The following is a 20,309-nucleotide window of genomic DNA, read 5'->3' on the forward strand; positions in this document are numbered from 1 at the left end:
ACTTTGCTATTGTAGGCCCCAAACACCATCTTCGTGTTTCCTGTTTTTAAATACAGGCCAATCTCAATTAGAATTAAAAAGGAGAAATGGTGTCTTTTCTTCTGTTCTTTCCAGTCAGTGACTCCCCCTTCCCCTCACCGTGTTCTCTGGTCTTCTTACCTGCTTCCTTCAAGGCATTGCCAGAACTCAAAATTAAAAAAAACACAATCAGGCATCTGCTGAGTCATTTGTGCTCATATTTTAACTGAGACGAGAAGAATATGAAGGATTTTTAGCCCCTGCTAAAAATATATTGGATGGCTGGATCTCAGAGCATAGCCCGGTGGGATTTAGGGAGGACCATATTGTATGTCTCTCTGAAACATTTTAGGGTAGAGGATGGACGGTGGTGCTGTCACACTGTAACACCAGTAAATCCCAATCAAAGCTGAAAATGCTTTTGCAGATGTAGTGAATTACATAATATGTTCAGTTAACTCAGGGGTGGGCAACTATGGCAGGTTTATGATCTATATAACCTTCTCTGCTGTTGCTCCTGCCCTCTGGAACATCTTGCCCCTCCCTGATGTGAGGTTGGCCCAACCCTCCTATCTCATAAAAGCCTAAAGTCATGGCTTTGCCAGGTTGGCTTGGGGCCTCAGTGGGGGAACAGCACAATGAAGGTGGTTGAATAATAACAGATCCCACCTCACCCTCCAGTCCGCCTCCACCCTCCCCATGTCTCTTTGGTTTTAAAGTTTGATTGTAACTTTTTATGTTTTAACTTATTTGTAACTGTAAGCCATCTAGAGTTACCCTATGGGCAGCCAATAAATTTTATAACTAAATAAACTCCCAGAATTCCTGAGCCAGTCTAGTCTGGAGGTCATAAAGTTGCCACAGATGCCCACCCTTGAATTATTAAATCATAGAAATAGTTTGATATGAGCAGTCTTCCTATGTTTCTGGACTGTTAGAATCATCAACTGAACAAACCAACATCTTAACACTTTAAAAGAAAGGCAGTCGTGTCTGTCGGCTATACAGGATTGGCAAGGACTGTCATGATTCTGAGGCCCTTCGTGGTAGTCCAAACAAGAAGCCCAACCGGGAATACCAGCTCTATCTTTCTTGTAAGGTTGTATTAACACAATCTTACATGCCTGAAAGTATTTTTGTCAGGGGTGAAATCCAGCAGGTTCTGACAGGTTCTGGAGAACCGGTAGCGGAAATTTTGAGTAGTTTGGAGAACCGGCAAATGCCACCTCTGGCTGGCCCCCAAGTGGGGTGGGAGTAGAGATTTTGCAATATCCTTCCCATGGATTGGGGTGGGAATGGAGATTTTGCAGTATCCTTCCCTTGCCACGCCCACCAAGCCACATCATGCCCACCAAGCCACGCCCACAGCCACGCCCGGTAGTAAAAAAAATTGGATTTACCACTGATTTTTGTCCTCCTTTTATCTCCAGGAAACTAGGGAAGCTCCCTTCCAAAATGCTTCCCACATTTCCTCTCCTTCTTCTACATGTTGGTTGTCCAGCATTTGCCTCCTGTCTACCATGATCATTCACACATATCATCAGTGGTGGTGGGGTCATCCTGGAGGAAAATCCCTCTGGAAAATTCAGATTCCTGCCCATGCACAGAATCTGCCTGTCAAAGAGAGCATATGTGAAGGAAAAAATGTGCAAAAGAAAAGACTTTACTACTAGCTGAGTCTTATGCTCTACTGTAAATGTATCATTGTGACACACTATAATTACAGATGAGCTCGGGTGAGAACTAGACCAAGGATCCCAAATGGGGGGGGGGGAGGGGAGGAATGCCCAGGAGGATATATTAAACTTTTGGCCTGGTGCTAGATTCTTTGGAAAACTCTGACAAGGTACTTAAGCCAGTCAAACTATTTACATTATGCCTCTCCAAAAAATAATAAGCACTCATTTAAATAATTGGTTTCTTTGTACAGTAAGCATTTTTTTTTAAAAAGCTGATTAAAGGAAGGAAGAATTCCACTTATCCTGTTTTATTTTTAAGAACTATTTAAGTGCTGAATTGAAACTCTTCCTATCCTATCCAATCCTGAATTTTAAGTTGTGTATTTGGTTTTGGCACCAGCGAGATAAATTTGTTTGGGTGTAAAAGCGAACCAGTTTCAGGACTGATCAGTTTGTGATTGGGAGACCATTGGGAGGTCTTAGGGCCACAGGTGTAGGCTCAATAGGTAACAGAAAACTATTCTGGGAGGAGGGCAAGCCACTTCTGTCCTACTGACTATGACTGTGTAGTTATCAGTTTTGGGTCTCCAACAAGGTGGATCACATTGCGTTTGCAGTGCCTCGCAGAGGCCTACTTTACTTTTCCAGGCCGTATAATCTGAGACCAAAATCAATATGCTGTAGAATGTTTTCCAATGTATGTAGTTATTTTAGTCTGGCTACTTAGCATAAGGAAGGCAAACAACAACAACCAAGCAGAGCACAAGAGAAAACAGCAGCAGTTTTCAGTCCCAATTTGAACAAGATTTTAACTCTGGTTAAGGCTGTATGTTTAGCCACAGAACATGTAATTAAAAAGGTGGTTTTCTTTTTGCACACAATGCACAGAATGACAAACAAGCCAGCCATATTTTAGCCTAGCTGCCCTAGCACTTTGAAAGATGACATGTTTACTTTATAGTGTTTGGTGTGAATCTAGGCAACTGGGATGAATAAACCACCCATTACCCATGGATAAACATCTCACAAACATATGTCTGTACAACATGATAACTACATTACAATTAACTCAATAATTCATTTTGTTTTTGTATTCAACACAAATGTGCATTCTGCGCCATAGCTGATGGCTCTTAGCATGTTTTGTAAACCCTATAAATTGTGGCTCTTGAAAAATATATGACACAGTTAGACCATGATTGCAATCAAACCCAGTCACTGAAATGGTAACTTTCTCTGTATTATGCAAAATTTCTATTTCATGTATGTGACTGTAGAAAGTTAGCACCCACCCCTCTCCTAGAAGTAATATTTTGAGAAATATTAAAAAAGGCAGAATATTATATTTCCCTAAAGGAGAAACGTGCTCTTGGAAAGCCGCCCCCACCTTTCTTAATAGCCCCAGAAGGACTGGGCCAGCCTATCTACAAAACAAAAGACCTTCAGCTCCAGGGTGATGGGATTAAGACATGATCCTCCAGGACATTATAGGATTATCCAGCAGCCTGGCTGCGTTACAAAATCACCTGAGGACATTGCATCACCAAGCAAGCTTCAACCAAGCTTGACTCAGAAAACCTACAAGGTTAGCTATGACCCCCTACAGCAGCCAATAGTTTGTACAGGAACAGGAAGCTCAAGTTCAAATCCCAAGACAGGGTCTGAATAACCCTCTCTCTCAACTCCATGTGGTCAGCTGCACCAGGACCATGTGCTTAATGGTTCTGCTTCATCTTTCCAATCAGCCTCCATGTTTCCAGTGTCTTTCTTCCCACTTGGAACTGAACCAGATGGATATTTCTTCCAACATTACCATGTAGCAGTAAAAGTCACAGAACCCATTTGAATGTGGCAGGAAGGCCCTATAACATGGTTAACCTTTTCTGGACTGAGTGCCCAAAGTGCGCGTGCGCGCATCCCCAGAATGCAATGCGTGCGGGGTCCCTGTGCCTGTGACCCTCCCATTGCGCATACATGCATGGTCCCCTGCACGCGCCCTGCCCTCCCACGCATGCCCATGTGCCGCCCGCACGTGCCGTCCCCTGCACATGCGCACCCTGCACAAACCCCACCTTCCCATGCTGTGCGCGCAGATGCCCCACATGTGCCCCGCCCCGGTGCATGCATGCACGGCCCCCAAGTTCCCCACCCCCCTCAGGTGCATGCATCCCCCCACACATGCCCCACTCCCCACGCACAGCCCCCCACATGCCCCGCATGCACGGCAGAGACCCGAAGACCAGCTGGCCAGTGGGAGGTGCGCATGCATGCGTGGCGGAGCTGAACTGGGGTGACGGCTCGCGTGTTCATAGAGAGGGCACTGCGTGCAACCTCTGGCACGCTTGCCATAGGTTCATCATCACGGCCCTATAAGATGCTAAAGAAACAAAAGGTTGCAGTTATATTGTTTTGTATTTTACTGCACTCAAAAAGTGAAAAGTCATCACTTTTTTCTCTTTCTCTTTACACTTTTCTCTTAACTTTTTTCTGTATTTTTATCTTGTAATTAAATTTAATTAAAATATTTTTAAAAGATGCTAAAGAAAGAGGAGGTTTGAGTTTATCTGATTTGAAATTATAGTTTTACAGCTTGTTGTTTAGTTTGGATAAAAGAGTGGGTAAGGCTAAGAAAAAGAAAGTTATTGGAATTAGAAGGACATGATTTGAGGTTTTGGAGGCACAGCTATTCATGGTTTGATAAAGTTAAGATTAAAGAAGATTTTAAAAATAATTTTGTCAGATGTGCCACATTGAGAAGATGGGAGAGATATAAATTCAGGGTGTGTCCAAATATACCTCTGTAGCTCTCACCACAATAACCATATTATACAAGAAAAATAAAAAACAGAAATGGTTAACTTATGGTGACATAGCAGGATTTTCCTAAGGTTATTTTAAAACAAAACACGAGTTTTGACTTGAGGATATAATGTCAGTGGTTTTCTTATATATATTTATCAGAAAGATTTAAAGTAGAATGACTTTTGGTTTTGAATATTGTAAAAATGAAACAATTGTGTACAAATGATGAACATGTTACAGCTGAAATGTATTGCTTTTATTAAAATTTGAAATGGAAGAACAAGCAAAAGAATGTATAATAAAATAGGCTAAAATTTGGAATGATAGGAGAATACATGCATGAAATTCACATTGTTATAATCTTAAATCTTTACAAAATGATGTATCATTAATATTTTTCACCAGAAAAAAAATGTTTAAAATGTATAAACATACATATGCTGTAAAAGACAACAAGAGCGGACTTTTTATTATGATGGTAAACATGCAAAAAAGCTAAAAATGGATTCAAATATATGCATTAATTTAGAAGATTTTAAAGCTTTATATATAAGTGAAGCCAGAGATGTTTCTTTCAGAACTTATTGATAAAAAGCGGGGGGGGGGGGGAAACCCGAATGGAACCTTTTTAAAATAAATATAAGAGCAGAGATACTTTTATATGTACAATGGTGGAAAAATTGACATTATCCACAATGGAACAGTGGATAGTGAAAATATTGGAACTTGCTGAAATGGCAAAATTGACAGTTTTGATTAGTGAAAAGACATTTTAATGCTGATTGGAACTTCATGTGTGAGACAGAAATAAATGGGATAATGTATGATTTTGACGATTAGAAAAAATAATAGTTAATTAAAAAAATGAAAGCAATGTTGTAAACCTTAGAGTATGAGGTCAGTTTAAATTTATACTTATAACTGTTGTAAAAGAGCAGGTTTAGTCTACTCCAGTGGTGGGTTTCACTTACCTTTGCTCAGTGGTGGGTTTCAAATTTTTTTACTACCGGTTCTGTGGGTGTGGCTTGGTGGGAGTGGCATGGCTTGGTGGGAATGGCTTGGTGGGCATGGCTGGGGAAGGATACTGTAAAATCTCCACTTTCCCCACTCCTGGGGGAAGGATATTGCAAAATCTCCATTCCTACCCACTCTGGGGCCAACCAGAACCGGTTCTCCAAACTACTCAAAATTTCCACTACCGGTTCTCCAGAACTGGTCAGAACCTGCTGAAACCCATCTCTGCCTTTACTACTGGTTCGCTCTTGCGTGCGCTTCTGCGCATGCGCAGAGCTTATTTGATGACGTCCAGGTGGGTGGGCAGAGCCTCCAGCCGCCACTGCTACTAGTTCGCCTGAACTGGGGCGAACCGGTAGCAACCCACCACTGGTCTAATCGTTTAGAAAACTAGGGTCAATGAATTCTATTCCCACCTTAGTCATGAAAGCCAGATTTTGGGCCAGTCACCTCTCTTAGCCCAACCCACCTCACAGGGTTGTTGTTGAAGGGAAAACGGGAGGAAGGTGTGTTGGACATGTTTGACGTCTTGAGTACTTTGTAACAAATAATAAAAGGTGGGGTGCACGTAAATAAATAAATAAAATCAGAAATAATTTCTTACAACTTTTTTTTTCTGCACTTTTGCTTTGTTCTTTCTTTACTTCCTTCTCTTCTCTTATTAGTTTGTTAGTTTCTTCTTTTTTTTTTAACTGTTAAAAAAAAAAATCCAAAACGTTTTTCTTTTCTTTCTTTAAATCCCACTTGGAAAAGACCTGCGCCAAAGCACCTCGGATCCTTCTCCTGGGTCTTTCTCAGGCACCGCCAGAGGGCAGCCGCGGGTCCTTCGCCAGCTTCCACAGCCGCCGTTCTCTGTGGTTCGCGGAAGGGGCCGCGGCGGCCAGAGGCAGGCCTGTTCCCGAGCGGCGGCCTGGCAACATGTGGAGCCGGGGAAGAGCCTGCGTCTTCTCCGCGGGACTGTTGCTTGGGGCCCGCCGTCTAAGCAACGGCGCGGGCCGGAGGAAAGAGGCCCCGGCGGCCGCCGCTTCTTCCTTCTTTCTCAGCCAGCCGGTGAGCGCGCTTGGCTTGCGAGGGCGGAAGGAAAGGAGGCCACCAGGAATTGTCTTTGTTGGGTGGGGGGCAAGGAGAGAGCAGATCCTGGCGGAGGATTTGAACTTTATTTCCCGCCATTCTCGGCGAGGTAGGCGTCGCTTCGTTCGGGAAGGAATCGCCCTGCCCCGATCCGCCCAGGGCCTCGGAAGGGCAGCCGCATCCCTTCCTTCGAGCAGCCCGATGTAACACTTATCCACGGCTGCCCAACCTCGGCTACTTTTAAGGCTCGTGGACTTCAACACCCGGCATGGCTGGGATGGGGAATTCTGGGAGTTGAAGTCCACAGTTGTTAAAAGTTGCCAAGGATGGACACTCCTGACCAGAGGTCTCCAACCTTAACCTTGGCAACTTTAAGACTTGTGGACTTCAACTCCCAGAATTCCTCAGCCAGCAAAGCAAAGCAAAGCTGGCTGAGGAATTCTGGGAGTTGAAGTCCACAAGTCTTAAAGTTGCCAAGGTTGGAGACCCCTGGTCCTGACAATAGAATAGGAACAGGAACAGGAACAGGACAGGACAAGAATAACAGAGTTGGAAGGGACCTTGGAGGTCTTCTAGTCCAACCCTCTGCTTAGGCAGGAAACCCTACACCACTTCAGACAAATGGTTATCCAACATCTTCTTAAAAACTTCCAGTGTTGGAGCTCATTCTCCGTAAATTGGCCATGGATAGTTTGACATAGTAAAAAGGCCATATAATTGTTCACCTTCATCCAGGCAATGCGTGAGGGGTGAAGGGGTGTTAGAACTCTTGGAGGCCAGATTTGATGCCTTTCTAAAGGCTGTTGAATTCTCTCCTCAGCTGGAAAGTTGAAACAGGTAAGGGATGATGTGGCTACCTGAGATATTGGAGATGTACCTACTACTTGCATTCTGTTGCATTCTGTTGCCAATCCAGAGGGAGGTTTTGAATGATGTGCGAGTGCAACAGACTCGACAGCCTTCAAGAAATGCTTTTGTATTCTGTTCAAACCTATGCATTTTTATTGCTTGCACTTAATTATAGTTTGCACTAGGGAAAAAAAACAAGCATCGTTTATTGAATCTCTAACTTGTGCTTAAAACCCAAATGGCGTTGCATAGAATGAGACTTACTACTGAATACATACCCATAGGATTAGTTTGCTTTGATTTTGGATGAGAGGTTGTACCTTTGTTTTTTCATTCTTAGGAATTTATATCAGTTTCCCAGTTTGTATTTCGAGCATTTCAATAACACTAGTGTTTTAGTTAGTGGACAAATCAGAATGATCTTCCTGCCCTTCTCCAAGTCACATTCATTCCCAGGAGTAAAGGCTGCAATCCCTTTAATATATTATATGAGCGCAGAGATAGTATCTGTAAAGTGATTCTGGGTGTTTATTGTATTAGAAAAAGAATGAGGATGATGAGAACACATTGATCTCAAAAGACCAGTGATGCATGCATAAGTAAAGGGGAAGCTTTTTATGTTTTAACAATAACAGTTTTTCAGTATGTCAGTGCCTTTATTCTGCTATCATTACTTCATGCTCTAAACTAAGTTTAGAACTAAGTTTGCCCCAAACGATAGTAACTCAGGGAAGGATGATATCTCCTAAGCTTCAGCTTCAAAGACCTCTGTAAACTTTTGCGTTTATTCCTCTCCTTTTCTGTGTAAAGGATCAGGTGGCCTTGAGGGTAGAAGGAAAGGATGGACTTGATAATTCATCTGCTGCTTCTCCACTGCCCAGTTCTCTGTCCCTCTTTACTGGAGTGGTGACTTGTTCTAACTTAGCTTGGTCTAAATTCTATTTGGATTTTGATAAGAAACTGAAAAAATAGTTGTGGGACTGAATCAACTCCCTGGGTTGTAATCGGTATTGTTACAGTTAGTCCTTGACTTATGACCACGATTTTGGTTGTAAATTGTAGTGATTGTAAGTCCAATTGTCAGGTGATTAGACTTGATTTTATGACCATAAAATAAGTAAATAAATAAATAAGTCACTATGGCTTTTAAGTGAATCTTTTCCAGCACAGTGATGTTACCTAGTTGGTAATGAAATGTCTGCAAGAAAACAACCAAACTCAGAGTGCACCACCGACCACATAGGAAGTGTTTATAAGCACTTATATTTGAAAGTATCTCCCATGGCATGAAATAGAGTTGTGCTCATTTATAGACCTCAGTTGTATGTCATGGCATCATGGCATTTACTTCTAGCCTTCTTTAAAGCAGTTTTCCTCTAAATGTCTCAAAATATAATTCACAGAATTCTTTTCAACCATGCTTCCTGAGAATTCCAGAAAATGTATTAATTCGTTCATTCAATTTCTACAACCAAGTGATTCTGGGCAGCTTACAATTCTAAAATTATAAAAAAATTTAAAACATTACCTCAATAAAAAAATTCACAAAATAATTAAATTATAGTCCCACCCCATCTATAGATCACTATTTTGGCAAAAGCTTATTTAAGTTGAAACTTTTTTTTTTACAGGATGTTCATGTGCACTTTTTAGACCATGTTCTGATAAACAGAATCAAGAGTATTCAACTTATATTTGAAAGAAGAACAGGAACTCTCATAGACAAAAGGTATGTTCTTTGCACAATTGATAATGTATTGTGTTATGTTTTTTTCCCCAAAGGCTAAATTAGTGAGCAAGACAGAACTTGATATATGGCACTCAGAGCTAGCATTAACTAAAGCTAGTGCCCATTGTGATTAAGTTTCATCAAGTAGGTGTTGACTCTTAGCAACCACATAGACAAACTTTGTCTAAAACAATCTGTTGTCTATCCGGCCTTTTAAGTTGGTCAGGAGTGAATTAGTGACTTGTAATTCAATTCTGCCAACTTGCTACTGATAGTCCACTCTTCTCTTTTTCAGCATTATGAACTTCTCAAGGGAGCTGGATCTTCATGTAATATGTCTAAAATATGATAGTTGAGCCTGGTCATATGTGCCTCAAGTGAGAACTATGGATTGATTGGTTCTGTGGTCTACTGTTTGTTTTTCTGACTATTCATAGTATTTGCAAGAACGTTCTCCACCAGAGTGTCAATACTCTTCCCCTAATTTGCTTCTTCAAAATGCAACTTTCACATTCATAGACTGTCATAGGGAAAACTACTGTCTTCATCATTCTAATGCTTATAGGTACAGACACATTTTAGCATCCAAATATATTTTTCAACATATTGTTGCTATCCTATCAAGTAATACTATGGCATCTTTGTTCACTGCTGCTTGTTCACTGTTGATGGTCAGTCCTAAAAAACAGAAGCCATCCAGCACTTCAATGTTTTTATTATCATTTCAAAGGCTTTTTACTGTACCAATTATCATGGTTTGATCATTTTTATATTCAATCTTAATTCCATTTTCCTGCTTTTTGATTTTAATTACTACAACTTTCAAATCATTTATAGCTTTCAAAGTAGGGTCATCAGTATATCAGAAGTTATTAAAATTTTGTCCAGTTTTAAACCCTGTTCATCTTCTACCAATACAGCATGCCTCAAATATTTTCAGCCTATAAATTGAATAAATAAAGAGAATATACAGCCTTATCTCACTCTTTTGTCCATTTGGAAACAGTCTGTGGTTGTGTTGTTCAGAATTGGCTTTCTGTCATATGTATAGATTTTGCATGTGAGAGATTCTGGAACACCCATTTTCTATATCCAATAAAGTGCATATTGACCTTTTTTTGGCATTCTTTGACTTTTTCAATTATCCAGGATACAGATGCAATAATGTCACTTATTCCTTGGCCTTTTTTAAAACCAGTTTGAATTCGTGCTATTTCCCCTTTGTGCCTACGGCTCTAATCTGTGTTGGATGACCCTAAGCATTATTTTACTTGGATGTGAAATTAAAGGATGCTGTGTAATAGTTTGCACAATCTGTGAAATCTCTATTCTTTGATATTGATAAGTGGATTCAACTCTTTCAGACTATTGACAACTGTGTCGTTCCAGATTTGCTTGAAAAATTTGGTTAGAACCTCTCTTGATTCTTTTGTTATTCCTATAGCATTCTGTCTTGGTAATGACTGGAATGCTGATTTAACTTCTAATACTAGCAGTTCTCACAAACATGAATACATATCTTCTAGGGTATCTTGGATATTGATATACTTACTATGCAGTATTTTAGTATACTCTCGTCTTTATCTGCTTTGAATAAATTACTGTTTCTTGACATTCTAGGTTTGAGGTTGGAATATCCTTTTGAGTTTGGAAATCTTTTGGAAAATGTTGTTTTTCTGTGTCCATTTTAGTATCTTTACAATGGTAATGCTGTGGTATTGCTTCTTGTCTCTTCTAAGAGCTCTGTGAAATTCTTTGCTCAGTTCCTTTACCTTTCTTAGCTTTGGCTTATCTTATAGGCAATTTTTACCGTTTCTCTTCTCATCCAGTTGGTTTCTTCTGTTTCTTGGTCTTTAACAATATATTTTCACAGTCATCCTAAACAGTTTCTTTGATTTAATTCCATAGTTCCTATGGCTCCTTGTAAATGAAACTCAGGATTTTGTACTTTTCCTTTACATGGTAAATATATTGTCAAGATTATATAGTGGAAACTGGTTTTGTTTTTCCACTTTAACCTAACTTGGAGGTTGCACACTAGCAGTTTGTGATCTGTTCCACAATCAGCCCCTCACCATGTCTTTGCTGTTTTAAGTGAGCTCTTCCATTTCCTTACATCAATAATACGGTCAATTTGGTTTCTCTGTCGCTCCACCTGATAAGGATAGTGTTAGCAATGAAGAAATTGGATTGGCAGAAACTGACCATTCATTCTGCTGTCTCATTTTTGTTTCCTACTTGTGTAGTTCAATTATGTTTTCCTCCTTTGTAACATTGTCTTTCCAGATCCCAATCAAAAACAGCACATCTTGCTTGCAGCTTCTATTGATTTCTGATCAAACTTGACCATAAAATTCATTCCTCTTTTTCCTCAATACCAGGATCACAGATCTGGATAACTATCATAGCTCATTAAAGGGTTGTCTGCAAAATGTAACTGATGTTATTTGATCATTATCTTCATTGTACCAAAATACTGTCTTTGCTATAACCTTCCTGACTATATGAAAACAACAGAGTTCTTTTGATTTTTCATGTTTTGAGAAATAAACGGTATGTTTTTCTGACTGAAAATGACCAATTTCACTCTGTTTCAATTCATTGATACCCAAGATGTCTGTGTAGTGAGTTCATTTCATTTTTCATTGTATTGAGCTTTTCCATATTAGTACTTCTTTCTACGCTTCGTGTTCCACTGCATTTCTGCCTTTATAGTTTTGGATTTTCTTTTCTCTGCATGAAAACATCAGTCAGTAGACATTCCATAGGATTTAAATCAGCCTATGTCATAAATACTGTTTCTACTCTGGAAGATCCATAGCATGTTTAGCGCCATCTGACTTAATGGGCCTATCATCCAGCATTCACTTCATCTGCTCTGTAAGATAAAGCACTGATGATATCACCTTGTTTGGGTAATAAAACTTCTGAAAGAAAACAACCAAGCTAAGAGAGCACCAAGGAACCCTCATATTTTCTCTGTCCTTGTGGTTACTTGATAAAATATAGGAGAGATTTGATGACCTTCACACCTTGGGTGATCCTCCTGGAAGAATACACTGTTGGTGTAACTGCCTGACGACCTCCCTCATCTGTCCCCCCCAAAAGATAGGATAGGATAGGATAGGATAGGATAGGATAGGATAGGATAGGATAGGATAGGATAGGATAGGATAGGATAGGATAGGATAGAATAGAATAGAATAGAATAGAATAGAATAGAATAGAATTCTTTATTGGGCAAGTGTGATTGGACACACAAGGAATTTGTCTTTGGTGTATATGCTCTCAGTGTACATAAGGAGAATAAAATACATTCATCAAGAATAAAAAGATACAACACTTAGTGATAGTCAAGGTTACTAATAAGCTTGTACAATAAAAATTGTACTAGAAAACAAGTAACAATATAAATTGAAAGATACAAGCAACATGGTTATAGTAATAAGAGGGAAGAGATAGATACTAGTAAGGAAGAGAAGAATAATAGTAATACAGTCTTAGTATATTATTTGACTGTTGTTAAGCAGAGTGGTGGCATTTGGGGAAAAAAACTGCCATATTGAGGCAGCACAAGCTGGGGAATGTTGGAATTAAGGAATCCTTAACTGAAAGGACATGTCCTGACTAATTTAGTGTAGTAAACCACACGTAGCATTGATATTTTTTGCTGAGCTGCATCTAACATTTATCTGACAGGCAGGGCCAAATAACTTTTTTGTAACCTCTAGATGGCAGAAAAGAGCATCTTCCTAGATTTTTTTAGTCCTGTACTCTGGTCTAAAGGTAATTATAGGAGTTCCTTGCTAAATATTACTCTTTCTTTTCTCTCTTCTGCGTCAGGATAAGTCTGTTATTGTTTACCTACAGGAGCTGGAGGTATCCTTAACTGTTGCCTTAATTGTTGTATATAATGTTGCATTGAAACATTAGGAATATCACTAATTTAGCAGCATTTCTTATCCATTGAGCCAGTTAGATCTAGTAGTTAAAACACAAGGCTCCCAACCAGGAGATTAAGAATTCTAGTCCCACTTTAGGCATGAAAGCCTATTGGGTCACTTTGGGCCAGTCATTCTCTCTCTCAGCCCAATCCACCTCACAGGGTTATTGTTGTAGAAGAAATAGGAGGGGCTAATATGTTTGCCGCTTTGAGTTATTTGTAAAAATAATAAAGGCGGGATACAAATAAATATTGAGCAACTTGTCCTTATTTTATTCTTACATGAGACAATGCAGGCTTAATTTGCAAGTCTCATCCAGAACATTTTTGACATATGTCCTTCCAAATGGTTATTCTGTTTTAGTAGTACTGAAACATAATCTCTTAACTAGCTAGGAGACAGCTCTTTATTGAAATTATTTATTTCCTTATGAGCTAGGAAAGAAAATTAATTGTTCCTCCTGCAGGGATAGTGAAAAGAACAACCAGGCTAAGGATACTTTCCATTCCTGATAGAAAAGGAATTTGGCAATATATCCAAAGTTCCATTTGTTGTTTCTAGAAGTTCTGAAATATATTCAGTGGTTTGTCTCCTAGAGGAGTAATTGCTACTAACTAATATACTATATTTGTATCATATCCAAATGTTTTTTGAGAAGTAATAAGCTAAGAATTCTTATATCAGATGGTTGCTTAAATTAAATGAATAGAAATGACTTAATGGCCTATCTAAAATTAAATCTCAGCTGATTTCTCTCTTCATGGTCTATAATAAACTTTCCCCTATTCTTTATTAATAAAACCTATGAAATGCTTCCAACACAAATATCTTCAAGTAGTCTGATTTTTTTTCCTCTGAATGTTTATAATCTCTCCCTCTTGTTTTCAGCAAGTAAATTTGAGCGAATCTTTATTCACATGACTTTTACAGCTCATTAGATGAAACCAAGTATGAAAAACTTGCTGAAGAAACACTGGAATCGTTAACAGATTTCTTTGAGGATTTGGCAGACAAGCCGTTTACTTCTAAAGATTATGATGTCTCCTTTGGGGTATAATGCTATTGTTGTTTTTTTATTATAATTTTTTTGCAAATTTTAACTTGTTTGTAGATAGAACATTTAAAAACCCTTTATATGTTATTAATTATGGCTGAAAATATTGGAGATTCTCCTATAGTTCCAGAATTCTAAAGATATTATCAGGGCACTGTTCCTCAAGGGCAGTAAAATCACTGCTTAGCCTTCTTTATGGAGCCCTCAGGTATATTACAGACCAGTGTATTTCTAAAAGCCATGTTTACTTGGAATCAAGCAAGTTGAAGCTCAACGCCTGAGTTGAATTGAAAAGGCCTGCACATCCTTCAGATTTGCTGCATCATTTGGAAACTTGGTACAATGCTATGTAGGCAGACCCTGTCATTCCTTAATGTTGTTTCCTTAAGATGCCTTTAGCATTAAAATTCAATTCAAACTGTTGCTTCATATAGTTCCTCCTACATGATCTTCATGATTCTATATATTAAAGAATTTGCCTGTGGAAATATTTGCCCTTGTCACAGTTCAGAATTTGCATTTTTTCCCAATTCAGCTATGGTTCTGGATTAACATTTTTCGGAAAGTGTGTCCAATAAGAGTGTGTACATGGGTGTGTGCACATTTCTTCTCTCTTTCCCTGTCATATTGCCTAGATACTACCAGATTAAAGTCTCAAACACATTATTGGGGGTGGGGAGGCAGGGTCCAGACAATATTGTTTTCTTTCTGCAACAGTTGCATATTTCCCCCCTTATATTTTTTTTTAATTGCAGAAAACCTGTTAAGCAGTGAAAAGAAAAAAAATAATTGCACCGTGGACATTAACAATAGGAGGCTGTCATCTGGAGGCACTTATTTTTCTCTTGTAGTCTGATCATGATTTTTACTGAATGGACTGTGTTGTGTTGTGAAACCAGAAGGTGGCATAGATGGGGGAAAATGTAACAAGTGAGATGCCATTTTATGGTTTGCTATTGGGCAGATGTGAGTGTATTTACAGTATGTGTAACTTAGAACCAGTGTTTATTTTTTCTAAAATTCCTGGAAGCTAATTGATAAGAGAACAGGGTAACAAAAGTAAAGAGGGAATTAAATGAAGCAAATAGTTTAATTTGGTTGAAATGTACTCATTTAACAGTAATATGAGTGATTCTTTTAACTGTAGTAAAAGTAGCCTCTACTTAATATTTGAAAAATCTCTTGCACAATAATGTTAATTCAAAGGTCTTTTTTTTTACTTTTTATTCTAAAGAATGGAGTACTAACAGTGAAACTGAGTGGAAACATGGGAACTTATGTAATCAATAAACAGACACCAAATAAACAGATATGGCTCTCTTCTCCAATCAGGTGAGTTTAGTTTATAGGTTACAATGATTTGAAAATTTGTAGTTGAACTAAAACATAATGCACAATTCATTTATTAGATATCGTTCTGAAATTTCTAAATCAATAGTATGGCATTTCCAAGATTGTCCAGATTCTAGACTTCGATGCTGTCTTCTAACAAAATTTCCCTTTTTTAGAAATTTAGAAAACACCTAGAATTTTCTGGCTGCCAATCACATATAAACCAACTTGAGGCTTTAAAGCTCCCAAGCCCAGATGAAGTCAGCTGAATACTACTATCTACTAATGCTTTTGTCTTAGTTGAAAGACTATTAATTGGATGTTGTTTGATTGTGGAAGAAGTACATAAACCATCCTTTGAGTCTGTAAAATCTATTAGTAAATAAAATACTGAAGGTAGCTGAATTGTTTATTTCTTTTGTAAGCACACAACATCCAAATAATAAGAGAGTGTCAGAAACGGTCAATTACTGTTCTCTAGAATGCGTAAGTTACATTCTTTTTCATAAGGATGTCCACTGGACTTAACAGTGTATGTTTATGTACCAATCATTGTGCATAAAAGAGAGCATTTGTATGTATGTAAAACTTGCTGATGATTATTTTTACAAGTAGTTACCAGTTAAGTACATGTAAAAGTAATCCAGCAAGCAGAATCAAGCCAGCCATACATTAGATTACATACTAATTTTTGATAAGTATATGATACAGCTATGTCTGTAGCTTAAAAAGCATTAAGCACCTTAGAAAAATTGGGGAGGGATAAACACAAGTGTTTACCTAACTTTTAAAGTTCTTATTACAAAATGAATGAAAAAATTAAAATTTCTGCAGAGGTCTTGTTAACTAGATATTCAAATTTGAGTATTGCTTCACGTCTTATTCAAACTGTCAATTGCCAGTTTGGACTAAACAGTAAATTTTAATTTGATTATGCTACAGAGATATACACCAGTTGTAAAGCAAGGAAGGATGACATGTGTGCATGAATATAATAAATGGTGAAATTCCTATATTTCCAAAGGGATATGAATTTGAACTGTATGATTAAGAATTTGTCAGGTTTCCTTTCTTTTACTTTAGCACTTAGCACTTATATACTGCTTCACAGTGCTTTACAGCCCTCTCTAAGCGGTTTACAGAGTCAGCGTATTGCCCCCAACAATCTGGGTCCTCATTTTATCAACCTCAGAAGGATGGAAGGCTGAGTCAACCTTGAACCTGGTGAGATTTAAACTGCCAAATTGCAGGCAGCTGGTGATCAGCAGAAGTAGCCTGCAATACTGTACTTTAACCACTGCTTCACCATGGCTATAGAGCAGTGATGGCTAACCTTTTTGCCATCGCGTGCCAGGAGAGAGGGGGCGGGGGAGGGTCGCGCGCATGTGCCCACACGCATGTGTGCGCAATCCCCTCCCCCCCCGCTCCTGGCACATGATGGCCTGGTAGGCCCGTTTTTCTTTCTTACCTGGTTCCAGATCCTCTCTGTGTATCTGAGAACGGCGAAAACAGCCTTTCCCACTCCCTTGGAGGCCCTACGGAGGCTGAAAAAGCCCATTTCCCAACTCCCGGTGGGACAGGAAGTGACATTTTTTGCTGTCCCCAGCCTCCAGAACCTCTCTAGGAGTCTCTAGGAGCCTCTCTAGGAGTCTCTAGGAGCCTCTCTAGGAGTCTCTGGAGGCTGGGGACAGGAAAAAACCTCACTTCCTGTCCCACCAGGAGTGGGGAAATGGGCCCTTTGAGCCTCCGTAGGGCTTCCAAGGAAGTGAGAAAGGCTGTTTTCGCCGTTCCCAGATACACAGAGAGGATCTGGAGCCAGGTAAGAAAAAAAACAGGCCTTCCCACCCACCCCCCAGGCCCTCCAGAGGCAGGAAACAGCCTGTTCTGGTGGGCCCAGAAGGCCCGAAAATCAGTTGGCCGGCATGCGCATGCGCCCCAGAGCTGAGCTGGCATGCCCACTAATATGGCTCCGCGTGCCACCTGTGGCACGCATGCCATAGGTTCACCATCACGGCTATAGAGTATTCTTCTCCCATTTTAAGCAAGGTTATTTATGAGTTTTATGAATAAGTGAGAACCAATGCTTTTATTTATGCATGCTCCATTATATTTTGTAAATGTTTAAGTTTTAGCTCTCTCATGTCTTAATTTTTCATAGTGGGCCAAAACGTTATGACTGGACTGGAAAAAATTGGATTTATTCTCATGATGGCATTTCTCTTCATGATCTATTGTCAAGGGAACTTTCACTTGCATTAGCAATTGAACTGGATTTATCAACTTTAACACATGCTGGTGGAGAGCCTAATTCTTGATATCTATCTATAAAAATCCAAAGACTTTGGACTTTCACCCATTTCTTTCTTTCTCATGGTATACTAGTTTTAATATGTTTGTCCAAATTTAAATTCTCAAAAAGTTCAAATCTGTTTTATTAAGCACTAATGGAAATATATATAAATACACACTACATGTTTTTGTTCTTTTTCTTGTATTCCAAGCATAACAGTCGTGAAATATTTCTGCACGATTGTATCCAATTGTAGAAGTGTGATATTTGCATAAGAGTTGCCAGCCAAACTGGATACTTTTGCTATATATGTACTCCACTATCAATAACTTCTATAATAATGGCAATATTCAGGGGAATTGCCATAATCAAGTGGTATGTCCAATATATCATACTATGTCCCACCATAGAATGCAACTGTATGCAATAATTTCTAAGTAGCTTTTGTGTGAAGTACTCCAATAATTCCTTTAAAAGTGAATCTAATTAGTGGGATTTTTTTTTTTAAATCAGAAACACACTAATTGAAATACTAAGCCTACCTATTTCATATATATAATTAGAAAACCTGAATTTATGTTTAACTTTGAAATAAGGAGTGGAAATTATTAAACTAATAGTGAACTGAGTAGAAAAAGTGGGATTAAGTGCAACATCCTCCTTAATTAAATGCAACATTAGATTTTAAGATGGGTGAAGAAACTAGGTCTATGCAAAGCAGTTGAAAAATTGTTTTCAAAGCATATTTTGGAAGACTGTCATGGCTGCTTCAAAAGCTACTCTCAATCCATTGTCCTAAATTACAGATTTAGAGAATCTGTAACTGTATGAGATCTTATTCTCTAGCTCAGACATAGGGAACTTCAGTCCCAACCTTGGATTGAGCTCCAATAATTTTCTGAGGACCACCAGAAGGCAGGGACCAGTTTTCCTGAAACCTTATTGATATATTCCTCTCACAGAGACACATTGTTAACACGTGGTCTTTTCTACTGGTGTAAACAAAGGAGGACCAAGGTGTTCTTGGTTTGGGAAGCCTCCACTTCCCACTTAAGTATCCTTACATAGGGGCTGACATGGCTGAATTTCACAATATCTGGTGTTCTCTAATTAGTCTCTTAGTCTTGGTTTGTTTTCTGTCTCATTAAGAGAATTGCTTTCAAGCTTTGGATGTAGCAAAGAAGATTCATGTATTGTGGACTTTTTCTATTAACTGGGACTCAGTTTCTGTAGGTCCAGTGCCTTTAAATCACAATGTTCTCTAACAATGAGCTAAAAGTGGTAGTAAACTATATAAAAAGTCATTTTTCCATTAGTAGCAGCATTTGAATGGCTTGCCATGTTAATACAGGTTTTGTGTTGTGGAGAAAAGAGAAGCCAAGAGAAATTTGGGTCACTTCTTCCTTAGAGTTTAATTATTTTAATAAAAGTAAATACTGCAAAACTATTTCAATAAGATGCCTTTTTTAAACCAACATTGTAACCCCTGCATTTAGTTCAACAAATTTCTTCTTCAATTTACTTTTTAAAAATATTTGCTTAGATTTGAATCATGTTCATGCTTGCCTTATATTTACAGTACTCTGAACAAAGCAGAGTTCAACAGTAAAGGTAAGTTCCTCCTCCTGCCACCATTCGTTGTAAAGAATACATTGTTGAACAATGCGATAGGATCTCTTATTTGTGACAAACGTGTTACAACGCATCTAACTTCTGGAATTTTGCATTTTTTCAAATGTCAGACATGTTAAATATTCCTTCTGAAATTGAGCACTTCTGCATTTTTATTAATAGTATTGTCAGATCTGAACATGAGTAACGTCAGGGAAGGTGCTGGGAATTGGAAGGGGCCTCAAGATTTGTAGAAAATAAAATATGGATGGGAAAAAACTCAGAAGCTCCATTAAGAGTGTCATTATTCTCAGGGGCCATGAATGCTGACTGACTATTTAAAAAGTCTATAGTTCTGTACCTCTGACTGGGATTAATGTTTGGGTCCATAATGTTCTATGTTGTTGACAATATAAGAGAGTTTCACAATTGTTCTTGATTCCGGGTAACAAAAAAACCCACTTTTTGCCTCACAAATGAGTCATTCAAATAAAAATGAAATTGCTATTAAAAAGAATATACCGGTAAATGGATTTCGATTGGTATTTGACATCAATAATCTTTTTGATCTGAAATTTCAATAAATTGTGCTACTCTCAGATCAAATAACTTTCTAATAGATACCCCTTAATACAATTTCTTGTATCAAAATGGGAGCATTGAGCTAGCACAATGACAGGAAGTTTATCCCAAGGAAACTAACTTAAAGGAAGAAGGAAACAAAATCTTAGGGCACCGTGATTAATTGATACGACTGATATTAGAATAGATCTCAACAGTATTGCAGTGTTATTTTGTTTCCCAATGCATCCAGATATTCTAGGTGAGCACGTGGAGAGAAAGTTTGCATAAAACCCATAAAGACACACAAACACAAAGGTTTCCATTTGTGACCTTTGTTGACCTGGGACATTTA

General features: G+C 38.6%; 1 protein-coding gene across 1 annotated transcript; it reads left to right on the forward strand.

The window, feature by feature from the left end:
* Positions 1 to 6,364: 6,364 nt before the first annotated feature.
* On the forward strand, positions 6,365 to 19,226 carry FXN (frataxin). The gene is made up of 5 exons (XM_070935591.1): positions 6,365 to 6,563; positions 9,065 to 9,162; positions 14,037 to 14,157; positions 15,395 to 15,492; positions 17,651 to 19,226. Exons 1-5 carry the CDS (start codon positions 6,432 to 6,434, stop codon positions 17,805 to 17,807), a joined length of 606 nt encoding a protein of 201 aa, XP_070791692.1. The 5' UTR covers positions 6,365 to 6,431; the 3' UTR covers positions 17,808 to 19,226.
* The last annotated feature ends 1,083 nt before the right edge of the window (positions 19,227 to 20,309 follow it).

This window comes from Pituophis catenifer, unplaced genomic scaffold, assembly GCF_029215685.1.
Source record: "Pituophis catenifer annectens isolate HBS135680 unplaced genomic scaffold, rPitCat1.0.hap2 SCAF_2, whole genome shotgun sequence".
In the NCBI taxonomy this organism is placed as follows: Eukaryota; Metazoa; Chordata; class Lepidosauria; order Squamata; family Colubridae; genus Pituophis; species Pituophis catenifer.